At 28.1% G+C, this 15,710-nt stretch overlaps 1 protein-coding gene across 1 annotated transcript; it reads left to right on the top strand.

Moving 5' to 3' along the window:
• The first annotated feature begins 1,142 nt into the window (after positions 1-1,142).
• Positions 1,143-4,717, top strand: LOC129312742 (isoliquiritigenin 2'-O-methyltransferase-like). Its single transcript, XM_054955428.1, has 4 exons — positions 1,143-1,586; positions 3,024-3,337; positions 3,709-3,773; positions 4,287-4,717. The coding sequence occupies exons 1-4, from the start codon at positions 1,162-1,164 to the stop codon at positions 4,578-4,580; spliced, it is 1,098 nt and encodes a 365-aa protein (XP_054811403.1). The 5' UTR covers positions 1,143-1,161; the 3' UTR covers positions 4,581-4,717.
• Positions 4,718-15,710: the final 10,993 nt, after the last annotated feature.

Here is a 15,710-nt window from a genome sequence, read left to right as displayed (position 1 = left end):
CGCCTTGCTATTTTCACGGCCCTGGCTGTCTGAAATGAAGCCAAAAACATAATCGGGAAGAGGCAAGCTAAAAATCTGATGGAGCCAAGGACAAAAGGGTAATTTTACATAAGTCTGACAAGTGAAAGAAATTTGAATAATCCCACTCAACGTCAAAGGAATCGAATCTGGAACCTTTGATTTAAGCTCGATAATGCTTATCACCAAGCCCTCAGTTTACTTTAGCAAATTGACCCCCAAAGATATAAAATTATGATTAATACACCTTGACATAAATTTTATATTATTATTATTATTATTTCCTGGGTTATTACATCCATATTTCTTTGGGGATTCGAATCCAACGCTAGAAAATTGACACCAAGAGAGTTTTCATTAAGCCACCACATCTTTCTTGTTATATGTGTCTCAAAATTAATAAAAACATATTTCAAATGCCTTACCATAAATTTTAAATTTATACGTAAAAGTTTGGGTCATTACAGACTATTCCTTGTGTATATATTTTGTAAGTTACTCAATTAATGACAACATTTTATCCAATTCTCTCTGACTTCACTTAACATAAAAGATGCAGATGAAATTGTTATTTTTAGATATGAACATGTATATTTTGATGCAAGTATAGTTATCGATTAAGATTCAAATGAAATTCTTTGCGGTTAACTTAAGTAGTTTTTTTTTTTTTTGTCAGAGTTAACGTAAGCAGTTCAAAATGAAATTCTTCCACTTAATCAATTTTCATTTGTCAATACCCTATGATTGTCTCTTGCTTTACTGTCAATTTTAACAGCGTATAACTAATTATCTAGTTTAAAATGAAATTCTTTCACTTAAATAAGTTTTATGTCAATATCTTGTAAGGAAATTGTCGTCATTACCAATCATCTTGTTAATATTACCCGTTTCTCTATTGTCAATTTCAACAACATATAATTTATTTACATTTTACTTAAGTTCCTGAGGATTTTAGAACCATTTCTATTTTTGGAGACCTTTGAGTAATTACAAGAGCCCTTTTATGGGACTAAACAGTGATTTTTCCATTTTTAAAACAGAATTGGTTTTGAAGTCCAAGTTGGCTACTCTCTCCCTCTCTCAAAATCTTTTGCCTATAAATATCTATTCCTTAATATGCCAAACACACAAACAAACAGAAGCATGGCTTTGGATTCCAGAGAGATCAATCATCATAAGGTGGAAGAAGATGACTCATATTGTCTTTCTGCCATGCATCTGTGTTGTAGTCAGATCTATTCTGCAGTTTTAAACGCAGCTCTTGAGCTCAACTTGTTTGAGATCATAGCTAAGGAAGGAGGAAGACACGTGTCAGCCTCTGAAGTTGCCTCAAAGCTTCCTAGTTCATCTCAGCACAAGGACTTGGCTTCCAGAATCGATCGTCTCTTGAGGCTTCTTGCAAGTCACTCTCTTCTGAATTGTTCAGTTTGTGAAAAGGAAGATGGTGGCTCTGAGAGACTCTATGCGATTTCTCCTGTGGGAAAGTACTTTGTTGGTGGGGACGATAATGGCGGATTCTTGGCTGTCTTCTCATCATTCATGTGTCACAGAGCACTTATGGATGCTTGGTAAGGTTATTAATTGATCTTTTATACTGATATGGACTCATTATTCTCTCTATTGTTGCATTCTTTGATGATGAAAGAGATTGAAAAGGTTATCATGAGACCAATTTACCATTTTCTTTTAAGTTGTTTATTGGAATATTGCGAAATCCCTCTAGCTATATTTATAAGGTAGAGAGATAATGATATTTTTTTGGTCATATTTATAGAGTATGTTATTAACTTCTTATTTCAAAGTTTTCCCTTTACCCTATTAAATATTAATGAGAAAAAAAATACTCTCAAGTCCTATTTAGAAAGTATAGAGAGAACAATTTTTTTGGTCATGTTAACTTTTTACGTTCTTAGAGACATGGTTAATGAGTTATAGGGTTTTTCTCTTTTTTTTCATAAAACATAATTAAATTTACTTATAAATAGGGCAAAGGAAGTATAAAAAAGACATCTTAACTCATGATGTGTATGTCATGTGATAAGACTTTTCTTCGTATATATTTGATTTTATAAGAAAAAAAGTTTAATGCATGTGAAAGATTATTGTATTCGATGAATTCGATTATATTGATAGCTACTAAGGAAATTAATGGATTGTAATTTCTTGGTTTAACGTTTAATGAGTTTACATTCAAATTATATATCCTACTCACCCAATTAAAATAAAGTTGCATCAATCAAACTCAAAATTACACAACTCACTACTAACCCAAAAAAAAAAAAAAAAAGAGCACTTCCATATTCAGCACTCCCACAGGATAGGAGCCCTTGTTTTTTATAAGCGTTTTGGTATATTCTGCTTCAATATTTAGGAGCATTTGTATACAGAAGCGTTCTAATAAGAGTACTCTTATATATCTTTTTTGTAGTATTGACTGTATGCTGTCTTGCTGAGCATCTGGCCGAACAACTTAGAAAATTAGAGAAGTCTTAGAATTGATTACCACCATAGCCTTTCATTAAAAAAACTACTTGAAGTCTACATAACAATACATTAGTAGTTTAGATTTACTGAAGTTTCACTATATCGCTGTCAAATAGCTATCATCATTTTGTTTAATAATTTATCAAAGCCACCTAATGCAACAAGCAGACAAAAATGAAGAAAATCAAATATACCATCTGAAAGAGTGTTACATTTATGTTACGTAATACATTGTTTAAAGTGGGAGGTTATTTTAATTAGCGAAAAATGAGTGTAGGACTAAATTCAATGAACTTATTTCTAAACAATTAAATATCATGACAATTAAAAGATTAATTTACGTATGTGTAGTTTTGTAAGTATTGTTAGCGTCTGCTATAATATAATTTTTTTATATTATTTTTCTGTAGAATTATACGGTTCCGTGTGAAAAGCTTGCAAACAGTTATCTCAAAAAAATTCTAATTTACATAATAAAAGTTTTAATGTGTTAATTGTTCCAACTTTTTTTTTTTGGGTAGGTTGAATTTTAAGGATGCAATCATAGACGAAAACAATGACTTGTTCAAGAAAGTTCATGGCATGCCAATGTACCAATATGCAGAGAAAGATCCAAAGTGGAACAGTATTTTCAACAAAGCAATGGCCAACATTTGTAAGATAGAGATGAACAGAATATTGGAAATATACAAAGGATTTGAGGGAATATCAACACTTGTTGATGTTGGAGGAGGCACTGGTCAAAACCTTAAAATGATCATCTCCAAATATCCTTCAATTAAGGGCATTAATTTTGATTTGCCCCAAGTCGTTCAAAATGCACAACCTGATCCAGGTACATATTATCATCTCTATTCTCTAAGGGGTGTGCGTGCGTGTGTATGTGTAATATTATTTATTTTTTTATATCCTGTTATATTAACATCAGAAATCTCTTCTGCCATGATCCACACAAAGAGATGGAGACAAATGATAATGGACAAGAGCATTCCATATTATGCTATCTTTATTTAATTCTATGGATTTTGTGGTTGGTGAGATTCTAATTACATTTTAAATATTTGCATAATATATTTGATCAAGTTGGAAAAGAAAATATAGAAAGTGGAGACGGACTCTCCTTATAATTAATTGATCTTTGCATCAAATCATGAATTGATATTCTGATTGAGCTAATTTTGAGGAACAATCAAATTCTATATGAAGGGATTGAGCATATTGGAGGAGATATGTTTGAAAGTGTTCCAAAAGGCGATGCCATAATACTAAAGGTTAGTGTGAAACTTTAATTTGTCTTATTAGTTACAATTTCAAATCAGATTTGATACATAAATTAATTTAAGGACCTGTAACTAGAACATAATGGATGTACAAAGTGGCCACTTTCTACATCTATTTTAAATAAGACCAGCGTCAAAAGTAACATTTTACATTGATTGTAGAGACAACTAGTATCAAAAGTAGAACCCCTGTTCTATTTTTTAAGAAAATATAACATTTTCTACATCAGTTGTAAGTATAATTGATATAGAAAGTGGACTTTCTCTACATCTATTATCATTATAACTGGTGTAGAAAATAGACTGATTCAATAACTGATACAGAAAGTCTTTAAAAATATAGTAGATCAAAGAAAATTAATTAAAATTCAGGTGTGTGAGTGTGTGTGTGTGTGTGTGTGTGTGTGTGTGTGTGTGTGTGTGTGTGTGTGTGTGTGTGTGTGTGTGTAATTGAGTTGGGTTTATATGAAACTAATATCAATCTTGATACACTTTGATTTACAGGCTGTATGTCACAATTGGTCAGATGAAAATAGCATAAAAGTATTGAGCAAATGTCATGAAGCATTACCAGAAAAAGGGAAGGTGATAGTGGTGGAATTCATAATGCCAGACACAATTGAAGCAACAGAAGAAGCCAAGTTTGTAGCAAGCATAGACAATCTCATGTTCCTTCATGATGGAAGAGAAAGAACTGAGAAAGAGTTTGAGTCCCTTTGCAAACGTTCTGGCTTTTCTGGTTTCAAAGTTGCTTGTCGTGCATTCTCTGTTCTTGGAGTCATGGAGTTCTGCAAATAAATATAATCAACTCATGTACTTTGCTCATTAGCAGTGTGATTCAGAAGTGTTTCCAGACTTTGTTTGCTAAAAAAAGAATGTACTCTCTCATATTAATGAATTTGAAATTTTATTATACCGTTTATTTAGAAAATTAATTTCTGTATCAATATACTCCCTTTAGTCCCTTTATTATAAGTCACATGTTGGATATTAATTAAATTTTTTCTATATTACATCTATTTAAAGTCATTAACTATAATACGAAATGTAATCCAAATTTTAAAAATTTTCATTTAAATATAGATAAAATTAAAAATTTAATTTATTTTTTGATAAAGTTAATAATTTAATTACCTTTATTCTAGTTAGATGGTTAGATGTGTGTTATAATAAAAATCATATTGAGCATATAATAAATATTACGGTAAGTTGCACTTTTTATAATTCATGAATAGTATCATTATTTTTAAACTCTATGCAATATGCATGGAGATACCAATGTGAGTGCACAAGATTATAGGGGTTTCCCCCAATAATAATGGTTAACTGGTTTCAAATAAATTAGTGAAAAGCATCATTGGGTTACTGTCAATTAGGTTCTTACTTTAATCATATGACATATGACAATGGTATAATAAATAAACCACATATATACCTTTGATTTGAGAGAAATTTACTATAACGGTCAAATCTAACATTTCAAACTTCACCTTCTATATCTGAGGACCATCTTGTGATATTTTATCAAGAGTTGTTCAGCTATGTGTGATATGTGTCGACTTCAACTTTATTCATTGGCTTTGTACCTACCACCATTGCTTGATTCAATGTAATTAAAACCAAATTTCAAAAGCTTAGCACAGTGATAGTCTCTATTGTTGAAAACTTTATAATAAAATCCATTTAATTTAAAAACAAAACAATTAAATTAATTCATAATATTAAGCTTTCCGTTTACAGATATATTAATCATCAATTATTATTATTATAAATTTTGGATTGAATATATGTTTTTATAACCAATTTACATTATTAATCAATTGTACAACTTACTATGAATTATATGTATAAGCAGGCTCACTTGGACGGAAAATATTAAATCAAAAGTATGAGTATTAAATTGTGAAACTATTGACATGATAAATTTAAATAAAATAAAATCAAAATTTTTGAATTGTAACTAATATCTATTAATTAACTTTATTTTATTCAAAAATATGTCCATATCATATAATTAAAATATCTTATAACTATTTTTATATTATGTATACTTTTATTTTTAGATATTATTTTAATTTAAAGTGGAAAGATAAGTACAGTGATAATTAAGTGATTCTGCCCATGAGAAGCAAGTGAACAAACTCAGTGCCCGTTTGGATGCAACGTGGGGAAGTTTAAAAGGACTGTTAGCAATTAAATGCACACATTCACCAAACCAGTGTTTGGATAGAAAATCTTGTTTTCTCAAATTAAAGCCCATTAACTTATTTTCTCAAGAGAAAGTTCATTCTTTTCCATTTGGAAATGTTGGTTGAGGTCTAATACTTATTTAACTGATGATCATGATACCCTCTAGTATTCTACCATTCATCTAGTCAAAGGTTGTAAATTTTGGAAATTCATCATTTAACTGTCTTTGAATTATGTTGTGAAAATAATTATGTTGACGAAAGTCCGGGTTACATCTTGTTATGAATTATATGTTGCTGAAGCTGCAGAACAATCTAATTGATGCTGAGGAAGTATATCTTTGGTTCTCCTGAATTTCTACAAAAACACTCCGTTGATTTTAATGGAAACTAAACTTTCTGATAGTAGGTTTTGTAAGTGTTTTCAATTCTGTTCCTTTGACTTTGTAAAAACTGTTGAACCCGTGGGTCGTAGTGGTGGCTTGGTTTTGGCTTATTATGCTCTATTTGTTGATTTTGGTTCAAGCAGAACCCGAAGTGCCAAAATATGAGTAATAACACAAGATTTGAGAGCTTGTTTGAATGTGTTTCCATCTTTTATTTTTAAACTATTTTGCAATACAATTTTTAAAATTATTTTTCAAAATAAAATAAAAAAATTATTTGATTATGTTAATTTTAAAACCAATTTAAAATTATATATTGTGACTAATATAAATAAAGCCACCATGACAAATTATAAACATATACTCTCTTCGTTTAAAAATATAAGGCATTTTTTAAGGAATTAGATGCTTAAAAATATAAGGCATTTTGATCTTTCGAGATGTCATTGCCTTTTTTTCAAAAATGTTTATATTGATAATGACTTTATATTTATTGTAGGATATTTAATAGAAATAAATATAAAAAGATAGAGTTAATTTAAAAATAAATAATTACTTTATTAAAAAATAAAATTTAATTAAAAATATTTTATATTTTTACATGAAAAAAGGTATATAATGCGATCAAACTTAGGAAGGTAGATATAGAAAATTTTTAAGGTCTCAGTCATACATTGCACGAGAACGAGTACAGCTGTTGTCAAACCATGCTTTGCAATTGAGTTCAATGCGTGCACGCGCATGCGCACGGAACCGGATCCTCTCATTGTCGCTTGTCTCAGCTTATCTCCAAATTAAATGTATCAGTAATCAATTGGTTCATAATGAGCCACGTCAAAAGGATTTTAAATAGAAAATTGACAGTAAAGTAAAAAAAAAAAAAAACAAAGAAATCAAAGGTTTTTTTTTTTTTGGGAAAACTTTTTGAAAATTGAGTTTCAGTTGGAATCAGTTTTAATGCTCATAGATCAATTTAAATGATCCAGATTTATAATTTTTTAACTTTTATTTTTTAAAAAATATTATTTTAATTTTAATAGACATAAATCTAAAATGAAGGCCATCTTTTAACTGTTAGTTATTCAAAAAAAATTATTTAAAACACCAATTAAAAAATTATAAATTTAGACCATGAAAATTAAATTTGAACAATTCAAAAGTAATGAGCTCTTAGTGCTCATTTCTATGATGAGCACTGAAATCGATTCTGATTCCAAACAATTGCAAATAGGAATCCTAGTTATAAATTGAAAAGTATATTTAAAATTTAATATTTTATTTCCAATTAGAACATGTGAATTTGCAATTATTTGAATAAATATTTATAATTTATTTTTTTAGAAAAGAATTTTCTAAGAACCTAACTATCATCAATTTATTATTTTATGACTTAATTGTCATTCATAATAAATTAATGATAGTTAGGTTGTTAATAAAAAAATTAAAAAATAAATTACAAATAGTTATTTAAATAATTGCAAATCTAGATGTTTCAATTGAAAATAAGATATTTAAATTTTAGATGTAACTTTAATTTTATAATCAAAATTCTTATTTGTAACTATCTGAATCAATTTATACAATTTATTTTTTAGAATGTTTTACCAAAAGATAACTATTATTTTTTTTTTTCACTTTACTATCATTTTCCTTTTAAAAATCTTTATGATGCGGCGTATTATGGACCAATTGATTACTTAGACGTCCAAGATTTACAAATTTTGAGAGCCGCTGCGAGTAGCGACAATGAGAGGATCCGGTTCCTATACGCACACATATTTTGACAATCAATGTCATTGGGTTAAGAGAAAGCGAAGAGGAAGCCTTAACTAAGCATGAAATAAATGAAGGGAACTAGGAACAATGACAATTACGGATCTTATAAGGTCATTAATTATAATTAGAGATTTCAAATTATTAAAATTTTAATAATAAATTATGACACTTATTTGAAATAAAAGATATATATGAGTTTATAAAATTACACTCACTTCAAAAATCAAAACAAAAACACTATTGAAGTTACTATACAGGGGTTGAGACTATTATTAATTTTAATTAAAAAAATTAGGATGAAATTAAAATTTACTTGTGAAACTTATGAAGGGCACTTATGAATATAAGAAAGTTACTTGAAAATTCATTAAGATCACTTTTAAATGTCAAATCAATCACTTATGAATTTTTATACTTATTAATATATAGGTATACCACTTGAACAATTAAAAAAAAACAACATTGAAATTACTATCATGAATTAAAACTATAATTAATTTCAATTGAAAAAATCAGGATCCCAAATTTTATGGGCAAGGACTATTAAAATTATTATTATTTGTTGGAATTATTATTAATCTTAGTCCTAAATGTAGATCATAGTTTTTTCAAATGAGATTAACAATAATCTCAACTCATAAGAATAATTTCTATACTCAAAGTCAGTTTTGTAAACTCATATATATTTTTAATTCCAGATAAATACCACGGTCTTTTATGAAAATTTTAATAATTTAGGATCTCTAATTGTAATTAGTAATTTTAGGGGCACTTAATTGTCATTTTGCGAGGAACTATTTGAATTAATTGGGTCACCCTACAATGGGAGCAGCCACCTCAGATGTCACGGGCGGGGTTGTGCCTTGGTTATCATCGACACTTTTCAAGGAAGGATACAATTATGGGAGGCAGTACCCTGGTTAAAAGATTGCGTCTGCACAATTTGAATTCATTAATAAAACTTATTTTATTACATTTTTTAAATACATTTTGTTTTATTTATATTTTATTAAATGAAAAGTATTTTTAAAAGTTTATATTTTATAATAAAATTAAGATTTCAAATTGTATTTAATTAATTTCATATATATTTATAACTTCACTATAAAATGAGATATATTTCCCTCTTGACTTTTACTTAGAATCGAGCATACATGTCATTAAATTATATTATAAGGTCACAGGACAATCTTGACTCTTACTTAAATGGCTAATTTGAAGCATTGTTTTTCCAATAGCCAAAATATAAAATAATTTTACAAAAGAAAAATAATAGAAGTTGGGTCTAGCATATAGAGCTAGTCCTTCATGACCTTAGCGAATCAAGGTTTGAATCATCTGGAGAGATGCTCACATTTAGTACTCAATCCTGTCTGTCTCAAGCACCTCTAATAGAATGGTATGTGTGAGGTTGTAACCCTTATAGTATTCTAATTATATTTTTGGCTTTTTATTTAAAAATTATTTCATGAAAACAATTACTTTTAAAAAATTATTTCATGAAATTTTATTGTTTTTTTAACTTTTCTAAAATAATCAAAATTTAAAAAACTATATTTTTTATTATTTTAACTAGATAGCTTCTGGTCAAGTAGTTAGAGCTAAAATAGGATGAAATACGCATGTAAGGCATCTCTTCTTCACTCTTAATATATTTGGTGATATCATTCCTAAATTTATCTCTTTTATTATGAAAAATTAGTTAAATTTTTATTTAGCTCAATTCACTACTTCTCTTAGGCACTTTTACAAAAGATGCATGTTTTGCAAGAGATCGCTTATGACTTGTAGGCCAAAAAAGTATTTTAGGCCCACTGCCAACATTGTATGAGCTTACATGGTCACAGACAACAAGAATGGGCTAACACAAATTAAAATGTCCAAATTCATTAAATTTAAAAAATGTTTAAATTTAGTGATATAAAATGTCCTCGTTTAGTATAAAAAGTTTTCTATTTTTCAAAATAGAACAAATCTAAAAGGTATTCTAATTTGGATTAGAACAATATAATATTATTTATAGTGAAATATTGATCAAAAAATATTTATAGTGAAATAGTATTTTCTTATTATTAATTGAGAATAATATTTTTAAGTTTAATTTAGGAATTATAATCTTTAGAATATTTATTTTTAAATATGATATCTTTAGAAGAGTTCATAATTCAAAATGAATATCCTAAATAAAATGATAAAATCTTATTAAAGATATTGGTGGATGAAAACTAATGTGTGTGTTTGTGTATAAATTTTCAAATAGATATTTATAAAAGGATAATTATCATATATCTATTTAATATATGAAATTCGTATATAAAATATTATTTAATTTAAATATTTAATTTAAGTTAAATTAGCATTTTTCAATGAGATCTAAGAGCTCACCTTTATATAGATAAGGAGGCTATAGAGCTTTTTAGATGATGAAAACTTAGAAAAACCACGTATAGAGAGAGAGAAACTTGAGAGTAAAATAGAGAGCACTTTTCACTAAAGTCACAATGAAAACACGTTTGATCTTTTGATATCAAGGGCTAATTGCATTTCAAGATAAGGTGTTAGCACATTGTTTGTGTTCATTATTTCATTTGTATGGATATCGATAGAGGGTGTTCATTCAAGGAGCAACATTTATGATCTAAACTGCTAAACAGAGATTGGAAAATTGGATCTCTCGATCAAGTTGGTAAGTTTTATCATATCTCATTCAATTTAAGCAAAGTCGATGTATTCTTTTGGAGCTTTTGGAAAATTTTATAATTTTACTCCGCTGCCTGTATGCCCAAAAGCCCAACACAGACCTCAATAGAAGGCAAAAATTGATTCAAAAAAATTGTCCTTAATATAAGGCAAGATTAGTGTAATTAGTTTTTTAAATTTTATCTCTTATTTATTTATGATTACCATCTCTTATTTATTTATTATTGTTTCAATGCGTTTATACTTCAATTTTTTATGGTTATTAATCACAAAGAATGATAAAATTAGAAAATTACATATTTTTTAAATAATTTTGAAGATATAATTATCAATTTTTAACAAGCTTAAAGGTAGTTAAGTTTACCTATTAAGGACTGGAAGTAGTACTATTATATTAAAATAAATTAATATTAAATAACACAAATTTCTGTGAAGTTGTTAAAGATTTAGGGAGAATGACAATAAAGTCTCAAAATTTAAAATTTATGATAATTGAGTTTCCAATAAAAATTTTAAAAGTAAGTTTCAAATATTGATTCAAACAGTTGTCAGTAAGAATTGAGAGTTCTATTTAAAATTTAAATGTCTTATTTGCAATTAAAATTCCTGAATTTAAAACTATTTAAATTAATATTAAAATATAAAAAAATTGTTGGGAACTTAACCGTCATAAATTTATTAGTTTGAGACTTTAATATTATTCCCCCAAAGATTTATAAGTCATGCAATTATAATAACATTTTGAATTTACTACAACTTTTGTGCCAAAACTACATCCGATATTGGTGCTGTTGTTAAATTCAAATTCCGTAGCCTCAAATTGAGAGAAGCTTTAAATGGATTTCGCTGAGGTAAAAATGGAATACTTAAAAAAATTACTATTTCTTTTAAGCACATTCATTATGTTCCGTAATTATCTTTGGGATATATTGTCTTGATATTTTATTCTCAACTTATAATCTTATATTAATAATTAATAATTTAGCACTTTTGGCCCAAAAAATATTAACAATTTAACACTTACTTTAATTAAGTGTGAAATAGTCATAAGATATACATCATATAAATTCAATTTCCATAATTTTGTTATCAATGTATTGACAACAAATATTAATCAAAGTACCAATTAAAGTTGGTCTCATTGGTAAGGGCTATTGTCACTAAAGCAACTAGTTGAGAGTTTGAATCTCAACTTTTGTATATATCCCAATTTAGTTGGGAAAATGTCTACCTTAAGAGAGATAATCTTTGTTGTTTTCGACATAGTTTACTCCTTATGCTATTCAAAAAATTATTAATCAAGGTATATTTTATTTTCTTTTTCTTCATTAGAAAAAAGACCTACCCAATTAACCATATTATGCGAAATATTTAACTAATGTTTTCAAAGAATGATTACATTTAGCCCTCATTAATATAGAGAAGATAATGGTAATTAACCAAAATTTAAATCGACTTTGAAATAGTAAGATATTAGAAAAATTCAAGATAGTTTATAAATACATATCGTAACTAATTACCGAATAACTAATACTGATCTTATATGAAAATATAATCAAATCTACATTCCTATATATATAGGAATTAAATAACAGTATTTGTACTCATCTCATATTCAGTTCTGGTACGAGCAATGTATAGAGACTGAGACCTCATCAAGTTTTCAACATCTCCATGTAAGTTTGATCGCATCGTATGTTTATTATCTGTCATCTCTCTATTTACTGATCACATCATCTAATTTATTTCATGTTTAATTAAGCATTATGCTTCGCCTTCTCCTACCCCAATTTTTCACCCTAACGACATTGATTGTCGAAATATGTGTGTACATGTTGCGTGTTTGCACGTTCGAATTTCAATTGTGCGTTTATGATTTTGCAATGACGCCGGTTCTCTTGCAATGTATAGATAGAGATTGAAACGAAAGCATCTGCTACTTTTAGTAGAGGTGGGAGGGGCTTATTTGGGCTAACACCAATAAGCTTGATCTGAATTAACCCAACTATCTGAAAAGCTGGAATGATCAAGGCTGGCTTGAATTTCTTTGAGCTTCAAATGGCACAAATACTCAAATTTTACTTTTAGAATTATTTTTAATTAATTTTTTATTTTAAAATTAATTATTTCATTTTATAAAAAATATAAAACATTTTTTTATACTTAAATGAAATGTAAGACTCAAAAAATTTTATTTTAAAAAAATATATGGGTCTTAAATTCTAAAAATTAATATTAAAATATATTTTGAATATTATTTTGAGACATCTTATTGATTTAAAATAATAAAAATATGACAGTATAGATAAATTTTTAAAGAATATATATAATAATGCATTCAAATATATGGTATTTTAATTAATATTTATTATATTTTATACTATTTAAAAATATATTTTTTTCTAGCATTCGGGCTTAGCCTGAATGTTTTTTGAACTTATAAAAAAACCATTATTTTGCTAAGCCTAATTTTAAATTTTTTGGGCAAGTTTGGGCTTTGTTTGAATTACTAACTCTAATTTTTATATAAGAGAGTTTGGACTTAAAAAAATATTAGGGAAACTAGACTTTAAAACCTAGGGATAGAGCCGGGAAAACGGGCCGAGCCCTTCGTGCTAGCCCGTTTAAGCCCATATAAGAGTAGGGCTGGGCTTAAAAATGGGATTCCAAAATAATAAATCGGGCTTAAATGGACTGGCCCGTTTAAGCCCGTTTAATTTAGGGCTTAAAAGGGCTGACCCTGCAGGGCCGAGGGCCAGGCCATTTAAGCCCGCATGTATATTTTTTTTAATTAATTCTCATAATTTTTACTCTTTTTAGATTTGAAAAAAAAAATAAACTAAATCTTACTCCACATCACATATTAGTCCATATTTACTGAGGATGGAAGGCAAAAAAAAAGGAAAAATAGCAATGAAGAATCACTGATAAAAAATTATATCAATCAATGATTACTTGTTGTCAAAATTTGAGTAGATACTTGTGGATTGGAGTTAGCCTTTATCAATAAGTATTCATTTAGGTTTTAATAATAACTTATTTTAAATTAACAATAGTTCATTGTAGCTTGTTTTTCATTCAGGTTTTGACAATAATTGATTCTTAATTGATATAAATTTCATACAGAAATCCTTGGCTACTATTTTCTAAAAAAAATACAACATTAAATCCCGTAATTCATCTAGATCCATGATAATGATTCATTCAGTTCAACATTTACTCTTCTAATTTTAATTGGGTGTTTGTCGGCTTAGCCGATATATTGCTTATTGCATTACCATTATTTTATTTGTGTTTTTAGTTCATTTAGATGTTATTTAGTTAGTTTTTGTTGTACCTTTCTTGATTGAGTATTATATTAGAATGAAGTAATTTTTTATTTGATTAAAAAATTTAAAAATAAAAATAGTTAAAAGGGCCTAAAGCCCGCAGGGCCGGCCCTGAGCCTGCTATGTCAAGGGCCGGGCTTCAAATATCAAGGTCCTAAAAGAAACTCGAGCTTAAAAGGGCTGGCCCTTTTAAGGCCCGAGCCCTTCAAGGGCCGGCCCTTTTTACCAGCTCTATCTAGGGATAAAATGGGCTTCACCTCAAGCAACTTGTTTAGACTCATTTTTTTTTACCCTGAAAACATAAAATATTTTTAATTTTAAAATTAAATCTAAACTTAAAAATATATGTTTACACTTTAAAATTAGAAATTTTCTTATTTATTTTTAATTTTTGAATATTATAATTTGTATATTAAAAATAATGTAAAATATTATAATTGAAAATTTTAATTTTTCAAATTCAAAAAATAAAAAATAATAATAACAGGCTTGCAAGCCAACCTTGAACATTATGTATAAAGATCGGGTTTCAAAAAAAATAATTTTAAGATAATCAGGCTTATGAGCTTGGGCCCATACAAGCTCCACTTGCCCGTTTCTTAGCTCTATCTACTTCAAGCTTTATGGTGGAAATTTTAACTTTCTTCTTGGCCTCTGAATTTAATGAACACTCAGTAATCATTGAATCGGATTGCCTTGAACTCTTTAACTCCATCTCACGGAAGAAACCGAACTCGTGTAATTTGGTTGTATCAGGGTCTCGTCTCTGAGCTTCTTGCCTTCATGGAATCTCTTAGCAATGTGTCTCTTGCTTTCATTAAACTTCCTCTTATTCTTGCTAAGGACTCACGTGATGACTATGCTTATCGTCATTAATGCCAGTTCTCGTGCATCGAATTATATATTGTTTATTGTTCCGTTGTGGCTTGATCACATTGTATAATTTATTTTATGTTTGATTAAGGGCTTCCCTTTTGACGTCATTGATTGTCAATGTGTGTGTGTGTGTGTGTGTCATTTGGTAATATTATACCTGTTTAATTTTTGTGCCAATAAAATTATTGTGACTTATTCTTTGATGAATTTTTAAAATTTGGAGGTATGATATGTGGTGGAATATGTTGGCATGAGAGTGAACATAGAATAATACGGTAATGGGAGCGTGTTAAAAACTTGTTAAACAGTTTGCTATAATCTGAAGTGAGATATCAAAATAAGTGGCCATATATAATGAGGTCTTAAATGCAGTATTTTTCTTTGAAAGAAAAATTTAGGTCAGCTGGATCCCATATCTTCACCAAGGCCACTACATGCTTCAAGGTTAAAAGAATGCTTATAAAAGTTAAATACAGTATTTTTAGTCTTGAAGATTTGTCCAAGAAATTATTCTAGTTAATTCAGTTCTAGTTATGGCAATGTTAAAAGTTCTGGGAACTAATTTTTTTTTTTGGCCAAATCCTGGCAATTAAATTAAATCAACTAGAAAAATGATTACTAAAATCTAGTTTAATTAATGCGTGCACTTCATTGCAGTAGTGTAATTTCTAT

This window comes from Prosopis cineraria, unplaced genomic scaffold, assembly GCF_029017545.1.
Source record: "Prosopis cineraria cultivar Desert tree isolate PC_DT_omini unplaced genomic scaffold, ASM2901754v1 PC6, whole genome shotgun sequence".
Classification (NCBI taxonomy): domain Eukaryota; kingdom Viridiplantae; phylum Streptophyta; class Magnoliopsida; order Fabales; family Fabaceae; genus Prosopis; species Prosopis cineraria.
The sequence above is the reverse complement of the archived record's forward strand: the minus strand, read 5'-3'. Positions and strand labels throughout refer to the sequence as shown.